At 40.1% G+C, this 26,080-nt stretch overlaps 3 protein-coding genes across 13 annotated transcripts in view; 2 read left to right on the plus strand and 1 right to left on the minus strand.

Annotated features, from left to right (window-relative positions):
• The first annotated feature begins 1,819 nt into the window (after nucleotides 1-1,819).
• On the plus strand, nucleotides 1,820-13,961 carry ACSL5 (acyl-CoA synthetase long chain family member 5). The gene is made up of 20 exons (XM_015867319.1): nucleotides 1,820-1,975; nucleotides 2,527-2,635; nucleotides 3,300-3,364; nucleotides 3,443-3,544; nucleotides 3,729-3,828; nucleotides 4,988-5,166; nucleotides 6,250-6,282; nucleotides 6,505-6,556; nucleotides 7,117-7,190; nucleotides 7,620-7,697; nucleotides 8,199-8,333; nucleotides 8,773-8,907; nucleotides 8,986-9,081; nucleotides 9,605-9,677; nucleotides 10,172-10,260; nucleotides 10,341-10,457; nucleotides 10,896-11,039; nucleotides 11,524-11,625; nucleotides 11,973-12,044; nucleotides 12,428-13,961. The coding sequence occupies exons 5-20, from the start codon at nucleotides 3,765-3,767 to the stop codon at nucleotides 12,566-12,568; spliced, it is 1,584 nt and encodes a 527-aa protein (XP_015722805.1). The 5' UTR covers nucleotides 1,820-1,975; nucleotides 2,527-2,635; nucleotides 3,300-3,364; nucleotides 3,443-3,544; nucleotides 3,729-3,764; the 3' UTR covers nucleotides 12,569-13,961.
• A 1,583-nt stretch (nucleotides 13,962-15,544) lies between these two features.
• On the minus strand, nucleotides 15,545-25,786 carry ZDHHC6 (zinc finger DHHC-type palmitoyltransferase 6). 4 transcript variants are annotated; one of them, XM_032445445.1, is made up of 11 exons: nucleotides 25,170-25,786; nucleotides 23,861-23,952; nucleotides 21,753-21,912; nucleotides 20,658-20,819; nucleotides 19,978-20,031; nucleotides 18,804-18,971; nucleotides 18,475-18,516; nucleotides 17,938-18,083; nucleotides 17,806-17,849; nucleotides 17,347-17,407; nucleotides 16,013-16,126 (listed from the first exon to the last, which is right to left on the minus strand). In XM_032445445.1, exons 1-10 carry the CDS (start codon nucleotides 25,755-25,757, stop codon nucleotides 17,382-17,384), a joined length of 1,482 nt encoding a protein of 493 aa, XP_032301336.1. In that variant the 5' UTR covers nucleotides 25,758-25,786; the 3' UTR covers nucleotides 16,013-16,126; nucleotides 17,347-17,381. The 4 variants fall into 4 exon arrangements, with proteins under 4 accessions (XP_032301335.1, XP_015722814.1, XP_032301336.1 ...); XM_032445446.1 differs by having other exon boundaries at nucleotides 16,015-16,126; nucleotides 17,334-17,407; XM_032445444.1 differs by lacking the exon at nucleotides 17,347-17,407 and having other exon boundaries at nucleotides 15,545-16,126.
• The window catches only part of VTI1A (vesicle transport through interaction with t-SNAREs 1A), a 242,718-nt gene continuing 242,332 nt past the window's right edge, over nucleotides 25,695-26,080 (plus strand). For 6 of the 8 annotated variants that reach the window (XR_001556172.2, XM_015867340.2, XM_015867339.2 and 3 more), the window contains exon 1: nucleotides 25,729-25,849. Coding sequence is in view for 7 of the 8 variants with exons in the window: in XM_015867340.2 (XP_015722826.1) it covers nucleotides 25,756-25,849 (94 nt within the window). In the remaining variant the exon portion in view is untranslated. Of the gene's footprint in view, nucleotides 25,850-26,080 lie in introns of all 8 variants that reach the window. The other 2 variants (XM_015867333.2, XM_015867334.2) reach the window with 1 other exon arrangement.

Consider the following 26,080-nt stretch of genomic DNA (forward strand, 5'->3'; position numbering starts at 1 on the left):
TGCTTTTGAAAGTTATTTTTCCATAGACTTAGCTGATAGAAGGGTGCAGAGATGTATAGTGTTCCGTGCTGAAGAAAAATAGGGCTATGCTTCCTATGTATGGTATATCCAGTGGCCAGATGTGATAGTCAGTGCAGAGTCATGAGGCAGCAGCTCCTGCCATTCTTGCTGTAGCACCATTTTGGGGGGCAGTCGTTTCAGCGCCTGTGGTGAAGATTGGGGTTTGACGTGCATGTTAGAACTCAAAATAAGTAGGTCTAGGGAGTTGGTACGTTTCAGGTGATGGGCTTTTGGTAGCTTGGATTCAACAATGGGCCTCCAAGGTATTCTTTCTTATCCAGACGCTGAGCTGCCAAAGAATGTGTTTGTCACCAGAGAACATATCAGGACAGTCAGTTAACACAGTCACTGGAAACTGAGAGCTACAAAACCATAAACATGATGCAGGTGATCTAGTCCTGTTCATTCTGGATATGATGATCCAAATTCTGACTTTGGGACCTGGCTGAATTTATTGACTGCTTGAACAATACCTTCATCTTTCTTGGGTTCTTCTAAAAAGAGGATATATAGAACTCACTGCTCCAAAATGCTCATTAGTATTCCTGCACAGGAATTTAGTTAGTTGCTAGCTGGCATATTATCTACAGACTGGATTTCCTCAATTAATCGTGAAGGAATTGGAAGGGGTGCAGTTATTCACTTTGCAAAGTGTGATGTGTCATTGATGTGTCATGTCCTGCATACCTATTTAGATACTAGGAGAGATAAGTCAGTGAGATCTGAGTTCATTCAGATCAAATGCGGTCGCCAGTGCTAGATTTGTATTGGCTATTCAATCTGAAAGTTATCAGAGGACTTTAATTTCTAATGTACTTGATTCTAAGGCAGGAGCCTGAGGTAGATGTCTCTTCATATCTCTTGTGAGGAAATCCTGCATTCTCAGCTTTTTGCTTCCCTGCCTACCCTCAAAGGAAGAGATGCCACAAAATGCAAGCAGCAAAACTGTTTCTGTATCTCCCAGCAAGATTTAAGTTGCACCCTCTGACTTCCAGGTCACCAGTTTTGAGTGCAAAAGTCCAGAGTCCAGAGTTGTGCAGTATCTCAAGCAGAGCACACTGCCAGCATCAGAAACACTTCCCTACCATAGACTGGATTTCCATTTAGAGCAGCTGATCATGAACACACTACTCCTGCAGCCTGCTACAGTCTTTATACCTGTGTATACTTTAGCAGTACATCCTGCTCTTAGACATCTGTAGTCTTGTGGTGTTTTTCTTCCACTGTTCACATATGAACAACAGGCATTAAAACAAACAAACAAACAAACAAAAACTTAATTTGAGATATATATATATACAGATAGGTCTAGATCAAATCAGGCTGATTTTTTTTAGTTTTGAATAGGAAAAAATTGACATTGTTTCTTGTCTGCCTTGGACATCAAATTGGGACTTCAACGCTTTTCCCTGTGCGCAGGTGGATTGGCCAGAATGGATTAAGATTTACAGAGATCATGGTGACGTTGAGACTCTGTAAGAGCTAATAAACGCAATTGCATAAGAAATAGCATGCTTTAATATATGTGTTACAGGAGTCCTTAGGTGGCAAACAAGCCTGAATAATAACGAACTTCCATAGCATTGTGCCTCTAAGAGCGACTATACGTTCACTTAACTAACCTTGGCTTACAAGGTTAGTGGAGTGCACTTCAACACTTGCTGTCACCGCTACGACTAAACCTTCGTGGTTTGTTTCACGGTTCAAACTCTGGCTTTGCCCTGAATCAGCATCAACTTGATTCTGGAATACCCTCTCAGGTCTTGTTTTCACTCAAGCTCCACCAACACACCAGCACTGTTTACTCTTATTGCATTTGGCGAGCTCTCATCTTTCTCTGGAAAGGTGGATTAAGCAAGGCCAAAAGCCTGTTTTACCTCCTGTTGACTTGAACAAGCAGTCAGTGGGAATTGAGGTAATGCTTATTCTTCTTGTGGGGATGGACTATTTCTGAAAAACATGCTCTAAATACCAATCCATTTTGACTCTGGATATCAGAGGAAACTCTACCTTCTCTGCTGTGCAACTCAGCAGTATTGTGCATAGAAGGGAAGTCTTATGACACTGAGAGGAAGAGACAGAAACTCTTGCCAGAAGGGTTAGGTGTGCTTTTTACGAGAAGTCCTTGGCTGTCACTGATCTTTCTTCCTGTACTATAAATGCTTTTCATCTGTTTTGTGGTTAATGATAGACCAAGGTGACAGACTTCGTGTAACTATGAAAGTAGTAGTGCTTAATGTTAGTCAAGGTCTGTCTAAGAATCTACAACTGAATATTAATCTGGGTAATCTAGAAAATTCCTCTGCATGCAAGTAGTATCTGAGTAGATCAAAACCAGGAAGGAAAACGAGACTTCCTGAACAATGCAATAGTATTCAAATACTTTAAAGGGGACTGCTACAATTGGCTGGAATGAATAGCATTGCATCTGCTCTGCACTAATTCATAACTATGCTCTGTTCCTAGGGAGGAGCGAGAAGAGCTGCACTTTTGACAGATAATAACCTGACTTCTTATTACTTTGAAGATTCTAAAACCTTGTATGAAGCTTTCCAGAGAGGACTGCACACTTCTGGTAAGCTCTGCAGCTGCTAGTTGGTACATAACATTTCACAAGTAAATAAAATGGTTCCAATTTTTTTTTGCCTTGCCTCTTGCCAGTAGTAACAATTAAGACTAGCAAAAAGCTATCCTAAACTTCTGTGGGGTGGAGTGACAAGTGTCCATATTTCTCCCCCGCTAGTATGGAAGTAGGATTAGTTGGCAGACTACACAGGAGCAAACATCAGAACTGTGAGGTGGTAGAATTCAGTGAAGACAGCAGCACTGAGTCTGGGGTGGGGTAGGAAGGGAGGAGCAAAAAATCCTTCTGCTTTGTCTTATGAAGCATTTATTTTTAGCATTAAATTACTGCCTGCTCACAACAGGAATGCATCCCTGTCTATGGCTTCAGGGATGGCAGACATGGAAATACACGATACCCTGCAAGCTATTTCAAGCTCAGCTGGGTGAAATGGGAAAATATTGCCAGATCCTGGAAGTATTGCTTGTAAAGATGAAGTAAAGAGTCTTGCAACTTTAGTTTGTGCAGAACACTTAACAGTGGACACTGCACACCTTAATGCACCATGCAGTTAAATGAATGTCTGAAAGCAATCTCCATTCACCAGTGTTGTTTTGAACTGCTATGTAGCTTCAGTACTGAGCTTTACAGCTGCTTTTTTGAACTTTTCCATTAGGAAATGGCAACTGTTTAGGCTACAGAAAACCCAACCAACCTTATCAGTGGCTGACATATAAGCAGGTGAGTGTTATACCTGACAGATAATCTAACTTGGAATGCTGTCTTGTAGCACTAAAGCAGGGGGCAATTTTCTTACAGGTTTTGGACAGAGCTCAACATTTGGGATCAGGGCTTCTGCAGAAAGGATGTAAACCATCACCAGACCAGTTTATTGGCATTTTTGCTCAGAATAGGCCAGAGGTAAGCAAAAAAATAAGTATTATTTCCCAAAATGTTCTGACAGGGTCTGCTCAACTTCTTGGGACCACCTGAGGAACAATTACAACTGGCTTCTCCCCTCCCAGTTCCCTTATTACTGATAGGGCACAGTTTTGTTTTGTTTTGCGAGCTGCTAGTATTCCTTAGATCTTTTTTCTCTCTTCAGTGGATCATTTCTGAGTATGCCTGCTACACTTACTCAATGGTTGCTGTTCCACTCTATGACACCCTGGGGCCAGATGCCATTCTATATATTGTTAACAAAGGTAAATATCGACTTCAACTATTTTATAATAACAATTTCTCTAAGAAGTTTTGTTTTGGGAAGGTTGAAGAGCAAACAACTAAATGAAAAAATTAGAGTAGCTTTGACCTATATTTGTATAGACACTTCATTTCTGTAAAGCCACTTTGGAGAGTATACACCCATAAAGACAGCGTGTTTCCTCTGTCTCCTAGTGTATGGGCTACAAGTCCACAGAAGACCTGCCAGATTCTGTGGACCGTGCTGCAATCAGAGGGCTCAACAACTGTTGGTTGTTTGAGGTTTGGCAATCTTCAACTCCCACACTGTTTGCCAAACAATCAGACAATACAGACAGACTTGCATGCAAATTGAGACTAGATGGATGTCTCTGATTTAAAAAATTCTAAGATGTAAAGAGTGGAGGGGTAGAGAATAGCCTAAAGCTATCTGTTTAGTTCTACAGAAGTAGCAATTATTGTACCATCATGGGAAAAAACCTGGTGTGAGGGAGCTTGAATACATCTTCAAACTTTCCTTCCGTAGTGTGGGAGAAGATCAGGGTGGGGAAGAAATAAAAATTCACTGCTGTCACAACCAGCTGGGCTGCCACCTAAGAACGGGATTTGCCAAGCAAAGTCACTCCAACTCACCAGGTTAATGGGGAACAAGCATGTTCAGACAAATCCAGTTTCTCTGTTGTCTTAATGATTTTGTCATTGCATAAAACTTTTCCATGTGCAAGGAATTTGAGCCATTAACTTAAATTTGAGCTATCTCTTTCAAACAAATCTGAAATTCCTTAGTTTTAAAGAAGGTGGTTAAAAATAGTCAGTGAGGACAAATTCAAGTTTTTTATGGTAATACAAAAAGAATAAGTACATGTTTTGACTGTGACCGAATACATTTACCTTCAGTTCCTCAACATAAGGACTTCGCTTGGGGTAAACCTGAGATTCTACTTATTTAGTCTGCTGGCTGTAGTGAGAATAAACCCTCTTAACACTGTTAGTCCAGCCAGTGAATTCATATGAACCAAATGGAAGTCGATCTATCAATATTATTTATATAAGTCAATTACAGGTACATAAATGAATATTATAGTCTATGTTCTGCTGTGTTGTCACTCCCTAGTATCTCATATTCTCACAACAAACTGAAATGTGATTACTTTTCTGTAGCTGACATAGGCATAGTCATTTGTGACAAGCCAGAGAAGGCAGAAATCTTGCTTGAAAACTGTGAGAAAGGAAAGACTCCATGCCTGAAGACTATAATTCTTATGGATCTCTTTGATAAAGAGCTGAAGGACAGAGGAGCTAAAGTGGGAGTTGAAATTCTAGCACTACAGGAGGCTGAGGTAGGTGTACTATAGACTTCTGCTTGATCTTGCAGAGGAATACCTTGCCAGCTAGACATCTGCAACTTCTCTGACAACAATGACACTTTAATGTAAGCGTTATCCAGTTGTCACACCTGTATCTGAGAACTCAATGAGCAGTCATTGTGAAACTTGATATATTAGCCAAAAATCATTAGTTCAAACCATTGACTAAAGTTGTGCCCAAGTATTGTGAACACTCAGTATGTACTAACTTCCTTAGCAAGTTTTATGAGGAGAGGCTAAAGGAATTGGGATTGTTTAGTCTGAAGAAGAGGAGGCTAAGGGGGGACTTTACTACTTTCTACAGATGCCTGAAAGGAGGTTGTGGCAAGGTGGGGGTTGGCCTCTTCTCCATGTAACTAGTGACATGACTAGGGGAAATGGCCTCAAGTTGTGCCAGGGGAAATTCAGGTTAGATATTAGGAATTTTTTTCCCCCAGAAGAGTGATCAGGTGCTGGAAGGGGCTGCCCAGGGAGGTGGTTGAGTCACTGTCCCTGTAGGTGTTCAACAGACATTTAGATGTTGTGTGATGGGGCATGGTTTAATCAGTAATACTAGCAATAGACGGACAATTAAACTGGATGATCCTGGATGTATTTTCCAACCTTGGTGATTCTATGATTCTATGGTGTAGTTGTAGCAGGATTTATCAGGTTTCTAAGCTGACAGTTGAGTCTAATTGAAACTTTGCATGAAAATTACTGGCTGCTTTGATACCCCAATACTAGGATTAATTTCCAGATATAAGGTGTAAATATGGAGTGTAAGAGATGTGGGCTACGTTAAATAAAATGAAAAAAAACTCCATTCAGTACTTCCAAACTCCTTAAGTATCTCTGATCACTTTCTACATAGTTGAATTCATGTTTTTCTCAATCTCAGGAGTTAGCTTTTTCAAGTTACAGGTACTAAATCCTGGAAGGCCAACTTCTCTCACCGAAAAAGTATTTTTTTGCTGGACTCTTGAATCTATCACTTTTGAAATCTAATTACCTGTTCAAGTACTACTGGTACACATCTTTTAGTTGCAATCTTAAGTTTTGTTTTCTCTCATCTAGGAGCTGGGAAGAAACAACATCAGAAAACCAGTTGTAAGTATTTCTGTGGAACAGTTCTAAACTTGACAAATTAGTCTCTGAAAAGACCTCTTGCCAGGCTGCTAGGAAAGGAGGTTGGTAGGATTTTTTTGTATCTTGCCTTGCTGTTTCCAAACAGAACTCCTGATTGATCCCCCTTTAGCAAGCATATGTAAGTATTGATTAATAACATCATAATCCTTACAGTGCTGACCTGATGTGGCTTTTTCTCTCTAGCCTCCTAGTCCTGAAGATCTTTGCATTGTGTGTTTTACCAGTGGGACAACAGGTAAAAGATTGCATGTTGATGCTTCTCTATCAAAACACTGTGCTAAAAACACTTACTATCCAGTGCAAAAAAATGAAATTCCAACAACATAAAGAAGTTAGAACTACATCAAGCCACTACTGCAGTCCTACTTAGGACACTGTCAGTACAAGTGAAGTGCACAAAGACAAAGCTTCTTAGAGCTGAGGAAGCAGAGACTAACCAAATATATTTTTCATAAGGTAGGATAATATATAACGTCTAAACATTAAATAAAGAGGGTCTGGTTGTTTAATTGTGCGTGTATTCTGATCCACAAGGGTCATAGAAACACGTTACAGTGTTTCTGGTGTTGTGTCTAAGTGTTAACTGTAACACAGTCTGGTGTTACAGTAGACATTCCTTTTATGTAATATCTACAGTTGAAAGCACTCAGGATGAGGCATATTTGTGATTTCCTACAACAGTGTATGCTGTGACTAAGCCTAATACAAAGATAGCTTGAAATGACTGAGCCAAGCAAATTATAGGCAATTGACTGCAAGCAGTCAGACCCACAGCTGACTTTGATTTCTCCAAAGGTAACCCTAAAGGTGCCATGCTGACGCATGAAAATGTTGTTGCAAATGCTGCTGCCTTCCTTAGAACCATAGAGGTAAGCTCTTGCTAACAGTTATCTCCAGGTTATGTGACTATTACAAAAATGGCTTTACTATGAGCATTTTCTGCTAACTAGTCATGCTTTCTTAAGTGCCCATGTTTCCAAGGCAAAATGGTATTGCAAACAAGTTGCTTTGACCTTGAGTAACTTTTGCGGAGTTTTGAGCCAGACCTATACACCTGGAGTACTAAACTACCATATTTTCAGTTTGCTGAAACACTAAATTAAACCTGATTTAGTATCCTGTACCAGATTTCACATAGTTAGAGCTGCAGATTTTGAAGAGATGATGGATAAGCTCGAGTTGCTTCAGTCTTTTAAAAGCATCTATTTCAAAGTATTCAAAGTGCCCCTAATTTTATTCACTTTCTTCTCAAGCAGGCATACAGAGTGTTGATGTGCTTCTGTTTCTTTCACCTGTAGGACACAATTGAGTGCACAACTTCAGATGTCAGCATATCTTATCTTCCATTGGCTCACATGTTTGAGAGAGTTGTACAGGTAAATAGACTATGTACATGCTACTAAGACTTTGTAGGATGTATAAACTTGTTGAAAGTAATACTTGCTAGAAGTTATACCTAAGTGGCTATGATATGTAGAGGTCTCCAGGACAGTCTCTTAATCTCCATTCACAACCCAGTAGTTAAAAATGAGTCTTGTCATATTCTTTGTCATATTCTTTTGTTGCCTTGTATTTACATTTTGAATATATCAAAATAGAACAGCTGTTAACAAATGTGTATGAGCTTGTATTCAGCTATAATGTGAAATTTTGTTCTATTATGGTCACGGATTATAAATTGAAGTTGCTTGCCAGTACTTGATTAATGCTTTTCAGCATTTATAAATCAAATTACAGTAAAAGCAATGATAGCTTTCTCTATTTCTTCAAGACCTGTACTACTACTGGGCACTGGAAATCACACAGCTTTCCATAGAAAATTATTGTGGTGGACAAAGCTGTGAATTATCCTTTGCTAACTTCTGGTCAATTTTCAGACTGTGATGTACAGCTCTGGAGCAAAAGTGGGCTTCTTCCAAGGAGACATCAAATTGTTAACAGATGACATGAAAACCTTGAAGCCAACAATATTTCCAGTTGTACCAAGACTGCTCAATAGAATATATGACAAGGTAAGTGAGCTACTTTTAGCTAAATTATCTTAATGTTCATGTATCGAAGCTAGTATACATGTTTAAATTCAAGTTAAACGCATCAAAACACCGCCACTAGGTTAATTATTCCTTAGGAAAAGGAACCCTTTAAAGATCCCTGAAGTACAAGAACAGTTGTGACTGAGATAGGACCGCTGCTGTTCAGAGACAGAGATTATGTTTACTTTCAGAATGAAAGAAACAAACAAAAGGTACTCTAGAAGGATCACTATTCCTTGTTGTTGCTCAAGTTTGACAGCACCAATACAAATTAGCATTGCCCCTTGGTGTACCTCCTACAGCGTGGCAATAATGAAGACAAATCTTAGAGCAACAAAGTGATGCACTGTGCCTCCTAATGAAGCTAGAACTTGAGGTATTGCTGTGAGTATAGACCTGATATGTTTTTTTCCTCCAGATACAAAGTGGTGCAAACACACCAGTGAAAAAATTCCTGTTAAATTTTGCTGTAACTATGAAGATGATTGAAGTGAAACAGGGCATAGTTCGAAATGACAGCTTTTTGGATAAGCTAGTCTTCAAAAAAGTTCAGGTAAGCACTTCCAAGTGTAAGTAACCTAAGCAATATAATAGTGTGAGTTTGATCTGATGGCTTCTAATTCACTTGTAGGAAACCATGGGTGGAAGAGTGCGTATAATGGTAACAGGTGCAGCCCCCATATCTCCCTCTGTCCTGAAATTTCTCAGATCAGCATTGGGCTGTCAGGTAAGCTGAGTTTTTTTCCTTGAAAACCTCTGTGATGGTCGCTTGCACATAATGAATGACACAGCTCAGTTTCTGCCTGTCAGGGTCTCCAGTATTTAACGGCTTCTTGATTAGGGTTACCTGCAGTAGAAGAAAACTCTGCAGGGCTAATTGATATCAAACCACAGTACTGCAAAAACATCCTCTAGGCTTCAGGAAGAGGAACAGGGCAGCAGAAATAGCAACATGGAACATCTTCAGCAAGTCAGGCACTTGCCTCTGAGGTCTGTGGCTTATCCTGACAGTGAACAAGCTCCCACTATGGCACATTTTGGAAAAGAGTGCTGAGGATGAGGAGTTCAGAGCAAGATTTGGATAGCTGATCTCGGAGAACATCTAGTCACACCAATAAGGCCAGGAAGTCTGAAATACAATGACACTGTCTGCCTTCTTTAGGTGGAGACCTGTGCAAGGCATAGTTTAAACTGAGCTCATTCATATTGGGAGCTGGGTGTTCAAAGGATGTTCATGCTTGCTCACACAGGTCTTTGAAGCTTATGGCCAGACTGAATGTTCGGCTGGATGCACTTTCTCAATGCCTGGAGACTGGACTACAGGTACGGTATTTGAGACTTGTTAACTCTTGCGCAACTGCCAATAGAAAGTGGCACTGAAACATTCAAGTTCAATAACAAATGAATTCTGGATGCTAAACTTAAAAGTGTTTCTTGGTAACAACAGTCACTCATATGCTTAATAGGAATTCTGTGAAAGCAAGCATCGCACATGGTTGGTATGACTGATCAGACAATAAGTGGCTCTGAGCATTGAGGGCTCAGCTGCTACCTTTCCTGAAGTCTGAAAATAACAATGTTGTTGAACTTTTGTTATCAGACCCCATTAAACAGTACTGGTTCTTACTAAAGTAGTGAATAGATCCACTAAGTATCTATTAGCACTGAAGCCTTTCATTTGTTGGGGATTCCCAAGTTCTCCCAAATCATCTAAAGAACTAATCTTTCAAGTTTTGTATCATATAGATCCAACTCCAGAATATACAAATCCACAAACTGTAACTATCCTTGTTGGGTTTTGTTTGTTTTAATATTAGGCCATGTTGGACCCCCACTGGTTTGTAATATCATAAAACTAGAAGACGTGGAAGAAATGAACTACTTCTCTTCAAACAATGAAGGCGAGGTAGGTACTGTCTCCTGTGTGCATCAGAAAATACTGAAACATAAGATTTGGTGACTAACAGTGTCCTGTGCTTGTTGTAGGTCTGTATAAAAGGACCAAATGTATTCAAGGGTTATCTAAAAGACCCAGAGAAGACAGCTGAAGCAATTGACAAAGATGGGTGGCTTCACACAGGAGATGTAGGGAAATGGATGCCAGTGAGTAACTGCTTTATATAAACCATCCCTTGGATGTGTATGCCTTATTAGTTTACAGTACTCTGCAAAGTTGGACAATAAATTCCAGAATAAAAGCCTTACAAGTTACCTTGTTGAATATCCACCATGTTAACTCCAGGCAAAGCTCCAAAGATCAATCAGGTTGCAAGATCTTGCATGGTGCCTGCATAAGAATATGTCACTTGTAGAATAAAGAGCAAAATATCTTTTTTTTTTTTTTTGCCAGAGAAGAACAAGGAACTGTCTAATCATGTCCTGAGCTAAGTGGAGAAATCAGACGGTGTCTTATATTCTGTAGGGAGCCAAAATAAGTGCCAGGCTAGCATGTGCCCTTCTTACTACTAACTCATTATCTTCTGCTGCATAGATAAGCAAGACAGGGACTTGAAACTGATGGCCTCCACCTTTAACTTCTAGAATGGAACGCTGAAGATCATTGACAGGAAGAAAAACATATTTAAACTTGCACAAGGAGAATACATAGCTCCAGAGAAGATAGAAAATGTCTATATCAGAAGTGTTGCTGTAGCCCAAGTCTTTGTACATGGGGAAAGCCTGCGGGTAAGTAATAGTAAGAGTGAGCACCCTGTAAGATTCCTCCTACAGTGAGTTCTGGAAGATCAGGACACAAACTTTAATGTATATCAGAGTGTTTGAAGAAGATATGCTCTGACAGCACGATGCTAATAGAAGTATTCTATCTATAACCTCCCCTTTTTACACAAAATCTTGGTATCAAGTTGCAAATTGGTTAAAGGTTAATTACATACTTGGATGGGATTAATACCTCATGTGCACTCTGTGCAGTTGCTCTACTCATTTACCAGTGAGTAATATTTGCTGGAGTGATTAGGGCATAACAAACTGCACGAGCACTTTGACTACTGCTGACAGAGTACAGATGAAGGCCCTTTAGCTACCATTCAAATTCTGGAAACATGGGGATGTAGATCTATTTTAGTATAGAGATATTGTTAACTGGCAAGTTCTCACATAGACAATCCAAATAACTGCAGATGTCTGTCTGTCTTCTATTTGTTTTCAGTCTTGTCTAATAGGCATAGTGGTTCCTGATGCTGAGACACTTCCAGAATTTGCAGCAAAATTGGGAGTAAAAGGTTCCTTTGAAGATCTCTGCAAAAATCCAGTGAGTGGCCTCACCTTTTCAGTGGGTTATAGGTAGATTTGTTGTTGTTGTTGTTCTGAAATCCAATCATGCAGTGCCTTGGCTTCATTTTTTTACCAACCCTTTTATAAATTAAATTGGCTTAATGCTGTGTGAAACATGCAAACATCCTTGAAGTAGAAGATGGAACTAATATAGGTGTTCCTGGAAGTGTAACTCCTTATTTTTCAGTGAGAAGGTTGCCACGTCCTTGGCATGGTCTTAATGTGTGAAATTTAGTATGCTTGCCAACCTGAGTGGGCAATGGTTGTGGTCCTGAGCCAATTACCAAATGGCAGCTTTACCCACATGGCTCCTGTCTCTTCCAGGCAGTGAAGAAAGCTATTTTAGAAGATCTACTTAAACTGGGGAAAGCAGCTGGCCTTAAGTCCTTTGAACAAGTGAGTACTTTCAAATCCTGCTTGTTACAAGTACCTGTATTGCTAATACAATGTCTGGGAAGTCTGTATTCTTGTTGGAATGGGACCTGAGAAAGCTCTTCAGGACAATTGAATGCAGTAGGCATGGAAGCACTGGCTGGTCACCTGTCTCTTGACCAAGAAGCAGATGGATGCATGGGGCAGCAGATGAAATTGCTATGGAATGAAATGCAGGTTTCCCACAGGCTGACTCTCAGTCAGGAGCTTAATTCCTGCATCAGAGAAGCAGTTTAGTCACTAGAGCTCTTGAGACTGAATTGTTGTGCTAAGCTTGAGAAGGCTGGGAAGAGCTGTTGCTTATGCTCTAAGTAAGCATCACTTGTGAAATTGTGTTCTTTTAATAGGTTAAAGACCTGTACATCCACACAGAGCTGTTCTCTGTAGAAAATGGACTCTTAACACCAACACTGAAGGCAAAGAGAGCAGAGCTTGTTAAAGTCTTCCAGAAGCAGATCGAAGCCCTCTATTCAAGCATGCAGGAATAAGTGACTAATTTAAATTAAACTTCATGGAGTATCTAAACAAATCTGTAACACTATGCGACCTCTGGAGAACACAAGCATGAGTGAAAGGGAGCAAGGAGAACTTAATATATAGTTTCTGGCATCGTGTGAAAAATGACTTTCAGATGAAGATTGCTGCAGTATAACTGGTGGTGACTGGCAACGTCAAGTTTTGCAGGACTGAGCATCAAATCTCCAGGCAAAGCCAGAACTTCCATTTTCTTGGGCTGTGAATGAAGCGCACACACACCGAAGAGCCTCAGCCTTTACAAGGCAGCTGTTTTCTTGCTCCAACTATAACCTCCATTCTGAACGCCTGTGGCTTAATCTGCAATCAGACTGAACACTTTCATGCAGTTGTGATGCGGGTGGGGGGAGGTGGTTCACAAAGAAAGTGCAGGAAGAAAACACTTCAGCTTTCCCTCAGGGTGGTAAAACTTTTTCAATGCGCGGATCTCAACTTGAGCTGGGACAAAATGAATCGGAGCTTAACATCTGCTCAGCAGTAACAAAGTGAACTTCCTGCTCCTAGCCTGGGACTGCACCTCTGTAGGTCGTTTTTAATGAGTGTGATTAGTCTGGCATAAAATGGTTAATGAAATACGTGTCTAAACCAAACATGATTCATGCTTCAGGAGGCACTGGTTCAGATTTTTGTTTGTTTAGCAGATGTTCTCAAATGCAATGGCAGTTATAAAGCCAGTACACGTACAAACTTACAAGCCTAGTAACTCAAACTCTTTAACTTCTGAAGGTTATAAAATGCGATAAACTGCAACTGTAAACTCAAATCAAAGCCTGTGTGAATAATTTGAGGGTTTTTTTGAGGTAAACAGACTTTTATCTGCAGCCTTATTGCTGTCTGGTCATGGACAGCTTCCTTTGACCATTGTGCTGTAGCTGACAGGTTATTACAGCTAGTGCCCATTCCTCTCGGTATTTAAGATGCTTTTGGTTAGATATTTGACACTGAAAGCAACCAGTAGACTTCTTGGTCAGGAAATAACCAGTCCTTGCTGTGAAGCATCTGAAGTTTTAATTAATAACTCGCTCTTGTTTCAGAGTGTAAGCTCAGTTCAGCTTCTAGTCTATGGCCAAAGATCTTGATGTTTTCACATAACCGTTCTGTCGTACATTCAAGCGTAATTCTTAACTTCAGAGTATAAAGACCCACTATCTGGAAAACACATGTAACAAACTGTGCTGCATGTGTTTCCTTAGAGCAAAATGACTTAGAAACTGCTGCTGCCTTAATCTTTTGGCTGGTGTTGTTTTGGTGAGAATGGAAGATGAACCAGAGAGAAGAAATATAAACTTAATGGATGTGGGCTCTGATGAGCAACTCAGCTGGGGGCATTAAATCTATTGCAAATGAGATCTGTATTAACTTGAGTCTGAATGCTGTGATGCTGCAGCATCTTATCAAATGAAACTTCCCCACCAAAGTCAGTTTGGAGGCTGAAGCCCAGTACACTGCTGTGCCCATTCAACAAGCACGGTTCAGACATGAATCAGTGCTTCCTTCAGCTTCAAGAAAGCTCTTCAATCCTACCTTTCCCTTTTTGAAGAGAAATTACAGCTATAATGAAAAAAGTGAAAGCATTACAAAACAAAAACATGTACTTTACAGTCCATTTTAGACTGTTTAGATTAGAATATAGAATTGTTAAGATTGGAATATTACTTCCAAGATCATTAAGTCCAACCATCAACTCATTCTGGAGCAAATCTCCTGGACACGCTGTGGTTCATGTGGAGCAATCTTGGTGTGCAAAATTCTGCTCCAATTCTGTTCTGATGGTCTTCAAGCACAAAATGACATTAATTCCCTATAAGTAAACCAGTTTAAACTATTTCACTCCATCACTCCCAATAGCTAACATTCAACTGTGATCATTAGTGCTGCCCAATTTTTCCTATTATGCTACTAATTGCTGTCAATACAGATAGCAGCTATTTTGTCGTTGCACAGTCAAGATCAACAGCTCCTCATCTGGAAGACAAGCTTATTTTTGTCATCTTTCTAAAGCTCTAGACTGCAGAGATGCAGAACAGAAAACACTCCAGTTAAGATTAAGACCGTATACCATGCAGTTTACAGGCCTTTATAATAATTTCTGCTCACGTTCCCAAATAGCACAGAATTTACCTTTTTGCTGTATTTTTCTCTCAGCTCCTGCTAACAGGGAAACTAGAAGTGTAACATATTCCTATACCACTAAAGAACAACTCTTCTGGGAAATGGAAGTACCATGATTTCAAGAGGGAAAGGCAACCTGTTAACAGAATACTGGAACTGAACGCTAGTTCCCCATTATCACAGCTCAGAAGCAGCCTATGGTTATGGCTCACCACAAGCAATAATGCACAGAAGTTGGGAAGTTCAAAAAACAACCACCAACAAAAAAGCCTGGCTAGAGCTAGAAGTAAACAGCCTCAGCAGCAGCATGGAGTACTAGTTCTGGCTTGTCTGTTATGTAGTTATTTTTGTATGCACTTAATATTGTCTAAGAAATACTTATCTGCTTAAGACAGCTTATGCAGGTGGAGATAAGCCAGGTGTTAGTTTAGAACAATCATTTACAAAAACTCCCATCTTCTGATATGGAGCCAGTCTAAGCCATGTGCTGCACTTTAATCCATACCAGAAACTACATAAAAATGTATTAGCAAAGGTATTCATCACGTAGTGATCAGACATGCAGAACTTCTCTGTCTTGGAACTAGCGCTTCTTTTCAGTCTACAATGGATCAGCAACTCCAGTCCCTTGGATACAAGCTCCTATTTCAGAGAGTAGAGATTACTTTGTATAGCAAGAGCTGTAGTCTTTCCCATTTAGAAAACAGCTTGTGAAATACTAGCTTCTCAATCAGTACACCTTCCCATGCCATTCCCATCAGTACACCTTCCCATATAAACAAGTTATTATAAGCTCTAAGAACAATTAAGTCCACAAATAAATATGAACATATTATTTATTTGAGGTGGATAATTCACATCATTAAAAGTCACGGGTAACAAATCTTATCTGGAATTTGAATGGGAGATTTATTTTGTATTTTTCAGGGGGCATCTTCAAAGAAAGTAAAATACAAGAGATATGTGTCACGCATCACAACAGATGCAGCTGTGGAAAAAAACTAAAAGGTGGTTCCTCAGAGTGCAGTTTAAACAGCAGAAAGAAAAGAAACCTGACTTGGGATGAGAAAGATCCATCTTGAAGGCAATCCACTGAATGGCTTCTTCAGTTATTTGTTGTCAGAAAAGAATGCAAAACATGGCACAGGCATATCCAACCCTTTCAACTGTGAGGAAAAGAAAATCTTGCTCCAACACAGTCATTGCATAAGTCTAAAGTAATATACAGAAAATTTCAAGTAAAGGATTATGGTCCGAAGTAAAAAACTCCATTTCTTATTAAAAAAAATGAGAAGGCTATCTGCTTTTCTTCTCTCCGTCCACTGGTTGATCCATTTCAGAGTCATATTGGCATTTTTCCACACATTTCCTGGGGAACCAGCCTCGTTCTCTTATTCCACCTTAAGATATGAAAAGTTACATTAACTTAGAACAAAATACAACCTGCTATTTAAGATAAACACAAGACTGAGAGACACACCAAGAAATTACTTCATTTAGTGTATGCTCCAAGGCAGCATATAAATGTCATCCCTAACTTATTTGGCCAAGGATGCATGGAGTCTCTCCTACTGCCTAACCTGTTTTCATACATCTCCAATATTTCCCAGTACTCTACTTTTCTTGCTATTAGACAATTTTTTCTCATACCCAATGTGAATCTTTTACAGTTCCTCTTCTACTCCTGAGAAACTCAGGAAGCAGCTAATAACCTGCTCTACAACAAACCTTAATACAACTGATGTCTATTTGTACATACCCTGGCTTTCTGCCACCTCTTTTTCCTCAACAGTTAAGAAACTCAAACTCTTTCATCTTTTCCACATAGGTCTAATTTTCTAGCACTCCAAATATTGTTTCCCACTCAACCTACTCTACAGCTGATCTTCCCTTTTCTGGAGATGCAGCAAGATGGTTGCTTGTGATAGTACTTCAGCCAAACTTCTGAAAACATTAAGTAGGATGGAGGGATTACTTCATGCATTTGTGAAGCCAGATGCTTTTGCTTTTTGCAAATGTTGACTCATTCTAAGATTACGATTGTCTACCTTTCCCCTTAAAAGTACTGCTACTTAATCATTATTTTCTCTACCTTTCTTTATGAAGCTAGTTATTCCTGCCTATTTATAGCATTTTGCTATACAGTGTTAACAAATCTCATGATATTTTTAAAGTCCAGTTCTCCGAAGTGCTAATGTTACTTTGAGTTCTAACTCAGGCTTTCAGAATGTACAAAGTCTTTCATCCAGACTTCATTTCACATGCAAAGTTAAAAAAATAATTGACTATATTTAGTACAGATATCTCCTCATAACCTTCACATTATGAACTACTATCATCCTCACTACATTGACTTGTTTATATTTGGTGTTTGAAAGCACTTCCAGCTCATGGATGTATCCAGCTTCCCATGAGAAGCATCGATGGTTTCAATATAGTGACTGCTGGATGCCTCTCTTTTGTCAACAAGGGACACACATGCAATGCATTCACAGTTGTTTGGAAAAGATAATGGAAAGCAATGCACTCTTGATGGGAAGTCTGTCAGGTACAGTTTTTGCTAAGACCTTTTTTTTTCTTTTTTTGCAGGAGAAATGTGAAAATTACCAGTTCAGTTTACCGTGATACTGTCTCTACACAGTCCACCGAGAATCTTTACTGTCTTTGACAGCTGTGGCTACCTAGCAACGTAAAGGCATGTCAGTGTCCTTGGAATTGATCCCAAACCTAACATCTCATTTTTAAGGCATACAAAGATTAAGAGTAACTCTCATATTTACAGGGGGATTTACATAAGAATTCTAAACGCGTTTAAGAATCAATATTCAAATATCAGTATTTCTGAAAGATTCACTTAATGTTTAGCACTTATCAAAGCTATCAGGTCTACCAAATGTTAACAGTAAAGACTGTGGATATGGCTTTAAAGAGAAGGGGGGCTATTGCCAATAAAGTAAGTTGTTCTACATTTTGAGAACTGAAGACATGATACTCATGTTTCTATCCAGAAGCTACACAGCCACAAAGTTGATTTGCAACTTTTTAACAGAAAAAATAAATGAAAATAACTGTTTCATACCATCACCAGCTGAGTTAAGAATCTTCTCACCATACATCCAGTGTCTAGGGAATAAAGTGTAACAGGTAATTAGTTGCCAGAACACATCTCAATATTGGTTTTAAGAAAACATAAAAGTGTGAAGCCACTAACTTTAAGCCTCTTGTAGCTAAAATCAAATCCCCTTTACTCAGTGCAATTCTAGGTTCTTCAGTACATGGTGTTGTGAAGAATGTTTTAACACCTTTAGTCACAGGGCAGCAGACACCACTGTAATCTTCTATGGCTCGATACCGCACCTACAAATTTGAACAGAACATGGCAATGTATTACATTGTGGGGAGTTATGGCCTTGCTGACTGTTTTGTACCAAAAATCACTCAAAGTATCCCATTAGATTTGAACATAAATGACCACTGCTGTGAAAGAGACTCAAAATTCCAGATGAACTACTTAACAACTAAGCATAGAGTCATCTTTACTATTAGGAAACTAAAGAGCAAATGCAAAGAAAGCTAAACTTTAAGTTTAATTAAGCAGAGGTTACAGAACACTTTGTGTGGAAACACAAAGCCCTTGTTAATTGCTAGGTTTAAAAATAATGAAAACAAACAGTATCAGTGATTACTTACATTTATTTATAAGGAAATTTCTAAGCGATGTCAGATCACAAACATCACAAGTACTTACACTTCTTACTCGCTTGTCTGCTTTCTGTTTCAGTTGCTCTATCTATAAATGATTACAAATAAGAATTTAGGCAGTGTTTAGTTTGAGAGGACTTGTGTGCATTCAGCACAAAACGAAATACTAAAAGCATTAAACAAACTCACAGAAATGTATTTAGCATTTAAAAGCACTCACAAAAGCATGTTAGGCTATCAAAAATGAGAGATTATTCTGACAGAACTCCTACTTCTTAGGCTATTCTAGTTACTTTAAAATCTGGTACATTATTGCAGAGGAAGACAGGATACAGTGGGGAAGATTAACCTGAGATAACACTAAAGATCAATTACCGTCAAACTGTATCGATGACAGCCTTCTCTCACTGGCCAGTCCAGACCATCTCCCTCAGGAATCCCAGACCACGTAAACACTTGTTTGAAGTTCTTCCATTTACTTCCCATGTCATATGGAAAAATAAAGGTTTCATCTGTTTGGTAGTACTGGATTCTGTCTTTGGCCTGGAAATAAAGAAATACAGCACTTAAAACATATCTTACGAACTGTAGATGAACAGCACATATTAAGGCCAGGTCAGAGGCCCTGTGTGGATCTATGAGCCCCAAATATGACCATTTTGGGACTAGATTAGTAAATTCCCACACACTAACCAAAACTTTTAAAACTGCTTACAACTAGAAGAGACAACTGTAGCATTTAGAAGTGTTTGTGGTTTTGTTTGTTTTCCTGATTGACTCTGTTTAACAACAGTCAGTTGACTATACTTCCCATCAATTCATTCCAAGCCTTAATTTTATTTTACCCCCTTTTCAAAGGTTTATGCCTCACTAGTTCTCAGTTAAACACAAAGAATTCCACAACTCAGGATTTTCTGCTTAACAATTGCAAACATAATTCAATACAATTCAAATTTAGCTCACCTCAAAGACCTCAGTATAAAAGCATGCTTTAAATATTACATTTTCCGTATTAGTGAATGCTTCATTCTTTCAGTAATAGTGACATCTAGTGGAGCAATGGAAGAATTTGTTCTATGTTGCAGTAGTACTGCTTATTAAAAATATACACATTGCAGACTGTGTTGAGTCTTCAGGAAGGACATATTACTAGTCGAAATTTGACAAAAACATCTACAGATTATTCCACATTTAATTATATATATGTTGTAACAGAGTTTCACTATCCAGTTACTCAAAGGTCTATAGATATGATCCAACTAAGCTAGACACTGTGCAAAGAGAATTACAATGTCTAGGTACTCATATATGCTCACGATTGTACTGACAATCTGACACAGAACAAGGGGAAAAGATAATAACAAAATGCTTCTTTGTAACTTGGTGGTAGTGAAGAATTTTCCTAGGGTTACTCTGAATTCCTCATATTAAATGACTGCTGCAGTGACACCTTTGGTTCAAATCTGGACAGGTGAAACAAGAAAGTAACAGATACAGAGAATAAACTTTGTTAACAACATGGTACAAGGCTACTGTAATAAAAGCCTACCTTTTCTTCAATCCAGGACTCGATTGAAGTTTTGTTTGTCAAAATGACTTTCATCTAAATTAAATAAAAGGGTTAGATGTCAATAGCATTCATTTTCTGCAGAAACGTATTAGCTAGGCAAAGTTAAACTTCAAAACAATCTAGGCTCGTTAAACTTCATTTAACAAGCTGGATTCAACTTTGAACAACTGAACAATTGCTTCTAAGCTTAACTAAAATGTGAAATATTCAAAAATAATATTCAGCATAGATGCACGGTAATACTATCCTCCAGAATTACACACTTGGAGAGATACCATGTAATATCTTGGTTTATGCTACAATTGTGTATTTTTTCATTCCAAAGATCTCAGACTTTTCAAGTAATGTACCAGGCATACTTAATCCTGTTTTTACAGGCAGGGACAAGACTCCCAAAAATACCAAGTATTGGGTATTTTGCCTTTTCCAGAACAGGATTTACACAGTGCATCTCATCTTTTATTAGATTTTTGCTACAAAGTACAGAGGAGGAAAAAGCAACTAAAATAGTCCTGAGAAGTAACAGCTACATAAGCTCTAAACAAGAGCTCCTCCTATCGCAATTCTGAATTCTGTTTCTGTCCTGCAATCAATACCAGTAGCAAAAGAGGTGAAAGTCACATCTTTTAACTTGTTTGTAACAGAAGCCATAAGCTTACCTGAATAATAAAGAGCATGCCAACGGCAATTGTTGTTCCTAACGCCAGTCCTAAGGCAAATAAAGATGCAGCAAATGCAGACAGTCCAAAGGGAATAATGGTTCGAGGGTCTCTTTTGGCTGCACTCATGTCAATTTTTACAGAACTCCACCCAAAAGATATCTGCGAAGGGAAAGCATTCTTGTTCAGGCCGGAAACATAATAACTGCTGAAACAAAACTAGTTACCTATAAGTAATCTGAATCTGAAGGTGTGCGCTCAACCTGATAGGCTTATGATGCAAGTGGAATACATACAATTTTGTGTGTATCTACTTTTATATATTTATATATAATGCACATATCTATTTTTATAAAATTATGATTTATATAAAGTTTTATATTGTATATTTTTATATATATAATATATATACACATATGCATATATATATACACACATATTCAAATGTTTTTTCTTGTTCTGAGTTTTCCTCTTCGTTCTTTGTTGAATAGAAAACTAAATCAAAATGGCTATATTGCAAATTCCACAAAAAACTAGGCCTAATATCTGCAGCAAAAATCCAGACTCTGGGTACACTACAAAACACATTCAGCAGGTTCTGAGAGAAAATGTGCACAGCACAGTATCCATTTTCAAGAGAAACGTTACAGGTTTCCCTCTGAAAGCTTCTGCAAGTAGCAGATCTCACTGCTATTGCTCTGCAAATACAGCACAGAGCTGTTATCTGTTAGACTGAGTTAATGTTTTCAAGCTTTTCAATGCAATCACAAAGGTTAAAAATGGAAACTCGAAATCCTAACCATAGATCTGGAACGAGGAATGTGTTCCATATAAAGCTTTCCTTATTGTTAGCTTGGTTAATTTTTCTACTTTTAAAATAAATTCAACGTAATTTATTTGTGGCTCCCAACATATCATATATTATGTTATCCTTGAAGAAAATGATACAATTCTAAAGAGTGGAAAGCAGAAGAAGAGGAACAGCATTTAACTTGTGGTAAAGTTTGATATGTGCTATTCATAATCAGTCCTCCCAGGAAGAAATAACCCATCCAACTTCAAGAACATTTTAAGCACTTAACTATGTTTTCTTACTCTGTTGTAAAGCTGAGTGTACATAGTCATTACAAATATGAAAGATGCGTGAATGCATCCTAGTGGTGCTAAAAGGAGGAACAAAGTGAAAGATGCATGATTCTGGTAACCACAACAGTTGTTGATCCAAGGACAATGGTGATCCATCTTCATGACACATCTGTAAATAATAAATGGCGATTAATATAGAGGACATAAATGGTGTTTAAAAAAAAATCAAAGGGAAGGACAGCTAACTTGCTACAACTTAATCTTCACTCAATCCCACACATTTCTAACAAATTAATACAGTATTGTTTTGGGTTTGTTTTTTCCTTTGTTACCCAAAATAGTACTTCATGATGTAGAAAAAAAGAAAGCAAAACAGAATGTACTAGAAGGTCCCTACTCTCACCAGTTGTCCCTCCTTCTCTTTATTCAAACTCACTAGTTGCTAATAACTCCATATTTCAGAGCCAACATGCAGAGTCATGGGAAGTTTAAGAGGTACAAATGTAATAAATAACCATTAATATTACTGCCAGCTCCTTAAAAAACAAGCACACCAAAGAGACAAATAAAATATCAAATCTCCTTTGGGCCTCCTGGATAAAGAACACACAACCATACACCAACAGAGGCATATTAAGAGACAGTAGATGTCTTTCACCTTTTTGTAAAGGCCCTCTGAAGACTTCATTAACTGCTACATACTAACCTCACACCACTTACTAATAGCAATTTTGCAGACCTAAGGCATGTGATAAACACATACATGAATTACACAAATATCCAGCTTCTCTGAAAAGAGGTAGTTGTTTTATGACTATTAACCTCATTTATCTTTTAAGCTTGCACATTCCCGATAGGAAGCTCAGTTTCTACCTTCTAAAGAATTAACACCTTTTCTTAGTGTAGGCTCAACATGACCATAATCATCAGCTCAAATGTTTCTGAAGAAGTTCCTTAATCTGGGCTAGAAGCCTCACCCCATTCACAAGTGACACCACAATTTAATCAATTCATGGACTGAAAACTGCCAATTCATACAAGACTTCCAGCTGTGATTTACATTAACTGCCTCACTGCACTCCTGCAGTCTAGAAATACACACAAAGTTATTTTGGCCAGAGCTGAGGGGCAGTAACTTCTTAAAACAACTCAGCAAAACGAACTGTAGACTGTGCTGTGGTTTCTTCTTTTAATATTTTAGTGAAACAAACTAGAACTTGCTTTTGTAAAGATGATTACAGGAATCTGCTGACATTTTCTGGTATCCCCTCAACATAAGGATTGTTACTCAGAGAAAGGAGTCTTGTTCTGAAACTCAAGAATGATGCAGCAAATTGCAACACTGCTCTGTTCTCAGTCTCTACTTCCTGAAAGCACTGATTGGGTATCCTGTATTTATAGCAACAAGTAAATGTGCGCACTGCAATACCTTCTTACCATGTTCTCTAGCAGCCTTTCAGAGGAGGACCTACCCAATAAAAAGATAAATGCATCTACGGCCTGGAGTAGATTTTCTCAAGATGCACTAAATTCCAGAGCAGCTATTAATAATAAAAACTTAATAACGTTAGCTCAAAACAGATCTGTTGGAGGACTAACATACAAAAAGCCAGAGGCTTTTTATGTCAACCCCAAGGGCTTACCAGTTCACTTATACCGCTCCTGAAAAAAACAAACCCTCAAGTGAATGGTAAGAAACAGTCCAAATTTTCCACTTAAATCAACAAGTTATTTCCATTTGGAAAGATTACAGAATAGGCTTTCCTGCTCACTGAACATCAGGGTGCTTGAACTCAGAACTTAAAAAAAGGACTGAAATATTTTTAGGTAGTTACACAGGCTCATCTTCTGAAACAGTACTGACATATTTTAACCCTGCCAAGTTCCCAAGAGAAATTATTTCCAGCTAAAAAGAAAATGTTAAAGGCAGGTTATTCATTTTTCTTTAAATAAAATAAAGGAAGCACACAAAGAAGTCACGCAACTGGAAACTGGAAGTATTTGAAATCTTTAAAGCACATACAGTACAAGACCAGAATGAATTTATTTTAACAGCTCACCACTAGCAGAGAAGTTGCTTTTCATACAGACAGAAACCAATTATAAAGAGACTGTACCTGTTACACTTTCGACAGTGGTGTGAACGGGGTGCCTTGTAAGACTGACACACTTTACAGTACTGGAGATACATGCAATCCTGAGATTTCTCCTTTAAATAGAAGAATGGGCACATTACACAGAAGACATAATTCTGCTGACAACACATATATTGGCACTTGTATGACCTTGTGCATATCCACCTTCTTCTGGCAGGGTGTGTTCCATAACCCAACCCTCCTAAGCCAAAACAAAAAATAAAAGAACTCTCCCCACTATCAACATAATCATCACTGTTGAAAGCGCTGCTTGTTTAAACAAATAAGCAATTTGGAGAAATATCAATTGTGCAAGCAGGGTTTCACAGTGAAAATCTGAGAACATAAACTATTTATGGGGCCATTATCATCTGGGGAAAAAATGGAAGCAGAAAAGAAGTGTCTGTGCAGAAAGATGAGATGGACTTGTAGACAGTGAGCAGTAATAGTGGGCCAGGTGGAGTATTCCAGTATCTCACCTAGATACTCTCCACAGTGTACTTTGTTTTGAGAAACACTCCACAAGTAGAAGAGTGATTACTACTGGTTTGTGCATCGTGACCCTGAGCTCCAGCTCTGGGCAGCTGTCTGAATCTGCTGGATCTGCATTGTTCTGGCCCCTGGCTACTCCTCTTCCCAGAGGTTTCTGAAGGAAAGGGAATGCAAACGTCTACCTCGTCTTATAACATTGCATTGCATGTTAGACAGAATGAGGTTGGAAGGTCCTCAAAAAAAGACTTCCAACCCCCTGCCACGGGCTGGGTGCTCCCACCAGATCAGGGCCCCATCCAACCTAGCCCTGAATGCTTCCAGAGATGGGGCAGTCACAAACTCTCTGGGCAGCAATGCCCTATTCTATCTGCTTATGCAAAAGGTCAGTTCTCCTGCTTACAAGCTCCCCTCAAGTACTGCAAGGCTGTGCTGAGGTCTCCCCGTAGTCTTCCCTCCTCCAGGCCGAACAAGCCCATCTCCCTCGGCCTTTCTACACAGAATGGCTGCTCCACAGAATCACAGAATGACCCGGGTTGGAAGGGACCTCAAGGATCATGTAGTTCCAACCCCCCTGCCTGGCAGGGCCACCAAACATACGCCTTTACTAGATCAGGTTGCCCAGGGCCCTGTCCAACCTGGTCTTGAACACCTCCAAGGACGGGGGGCATCCACAACCTCCCTGTGCAGCCTGCTCCAGCCCTTTGCGACCCCGCAACCCAACCCCCGCCCCGCCGAGCCCAGCCCAACCCAGCCCGGGCACGAGGCCGCTCTTACCGGTGTCCACCCCAGCGGGACGTACCCGGGGCCGACAAACATGGCGTTGAAGTAGTTGTAGAGAATCATGACGGTCCAGTTGATAAGCATGATGAAGTTGACGCTCCCCCCGGCCGTGTCCAGGGGCCAGTACCACAGCACGGCGTCTGCTATGGCGGTGGCGGAGCAGACGATCACCACGGACAGAGCCACCAGCGGCCCCCAGTGGCACAGCCGCCGCACCTCCCGCAGCCCCCCGGGGCTGCCCATGGTCGCTACCGCCGCCCTCCCGACGCCTCCTTGCCGCCGTGCATGGCTCCCTCAGCACCTCGCCGTCCCGACGGGAGGAACGGGAAAGGGAAGGGGAGGCGTTGGGGCCCGCCGGGCCTCGGCCCCGCCCCGAGAGGCGGTGGGGAGCGGGGCCGCCCGCCCAGCTCAGCCCAGCGCAGCCCAGCGAGGCGGAGACGGTCCGCTCGCTATTGGGGCCCGCTGGGAAACAGGCGGCTGAGGGGCGGGCGGAGCGCCGGAACCCGCGGCGGTGGGGACGGCTTTGCGGGGAGCAGAACGCGGAAGCGGCTTCGCTCGGAGCGGAGGATCGCGGCGTCCCGCCGGGCCGACCCCACGGTGAGGCCATGTCGTCCGACTTCGAGAGCTACGAGCAGGACTTCGCCGTGCTGACGGCCGACATCACCGGCAGGATCGGCCGGGTGCCCAAGCTGCTCGGAGGTGAGCGGTGGGGCCGGGAGATGCCGGCTGCACGGGCGGGCCCGGCGCTGGTGGAACCGTGTCCGAGCGGGCCGACACTTGGTCACGGTTAGGCTAAAAAAGTGCATAAATAGGCTGAGCTTATGCGCGGTGTAATCCGAATCAGTGCTTTCTCTGCCTGCTGTGAGGGTAGTTGAGGGTGTGTTGACTCGCATTGAAGGAAATCGGTGCTGAACGTGCTTCAAGGTGTTT

The sequence above is a fragment of the Coturnix japonica genome, chromosome 6 (assembly GCF_001577835.2).
Source record: "Coturnix japonica isolate 7356 chromosome 6, Coturnix japonica 2.1, whole genome shotgun sequence".
Taxonomy (NCBI): domain Eukaryota; kingdom Metazoa; phylum Chordata; class Aves; order Galliformes; family Phasianidae; genus Coturnix; species Coturnix japonica.

Bases quoted from the DNA above. Each gene is read 5' to 3' on its own strand.
- ACSL5 (XM_015867319.1), top strand. From the start codon at position 3,765: ATGGTTGCTGTTCCACTCTATGACACCCTGGGGCCAGATGCCATTCTA. The intron at 7,191-7,619 runs GTAAGCTCTTGC...TTTCACCTGTAG, and splicing joins CCTTCCTTAGAACCATAGAG to GACACAATTGAGTGCACAAC. The intron at 8,334-8,772 runs GTAAGTGAGCTA...TTTTTCCTCCAG, and splicing joins TCAATAGAATATATGACAAG to ATACAAAGTGGTGCAAACAC.
- ZDHHC6 (XM_032445444.1), bottom strand. From the start codon at position 25,757: ATGGCCTCACCGTGGGGTCGGCCCGGCGGGACGCCGCGATCCTCCGCT. The intron at 23,953-25,169 runs GTACGTCCCGCT...TTCTATTTAAAG, and splicing joins GCCATGTTTGTCGGCCCCGG to GAGAAATCTCAGGATTGCAT. The intron at 18,972-19,977 runs GTAGGCTTTTAT...CTTTATTTCCAG, and splicing joins AGTCCTGGATTGAAGAAAAG to GCCAAAGACAGAATCCAGTA.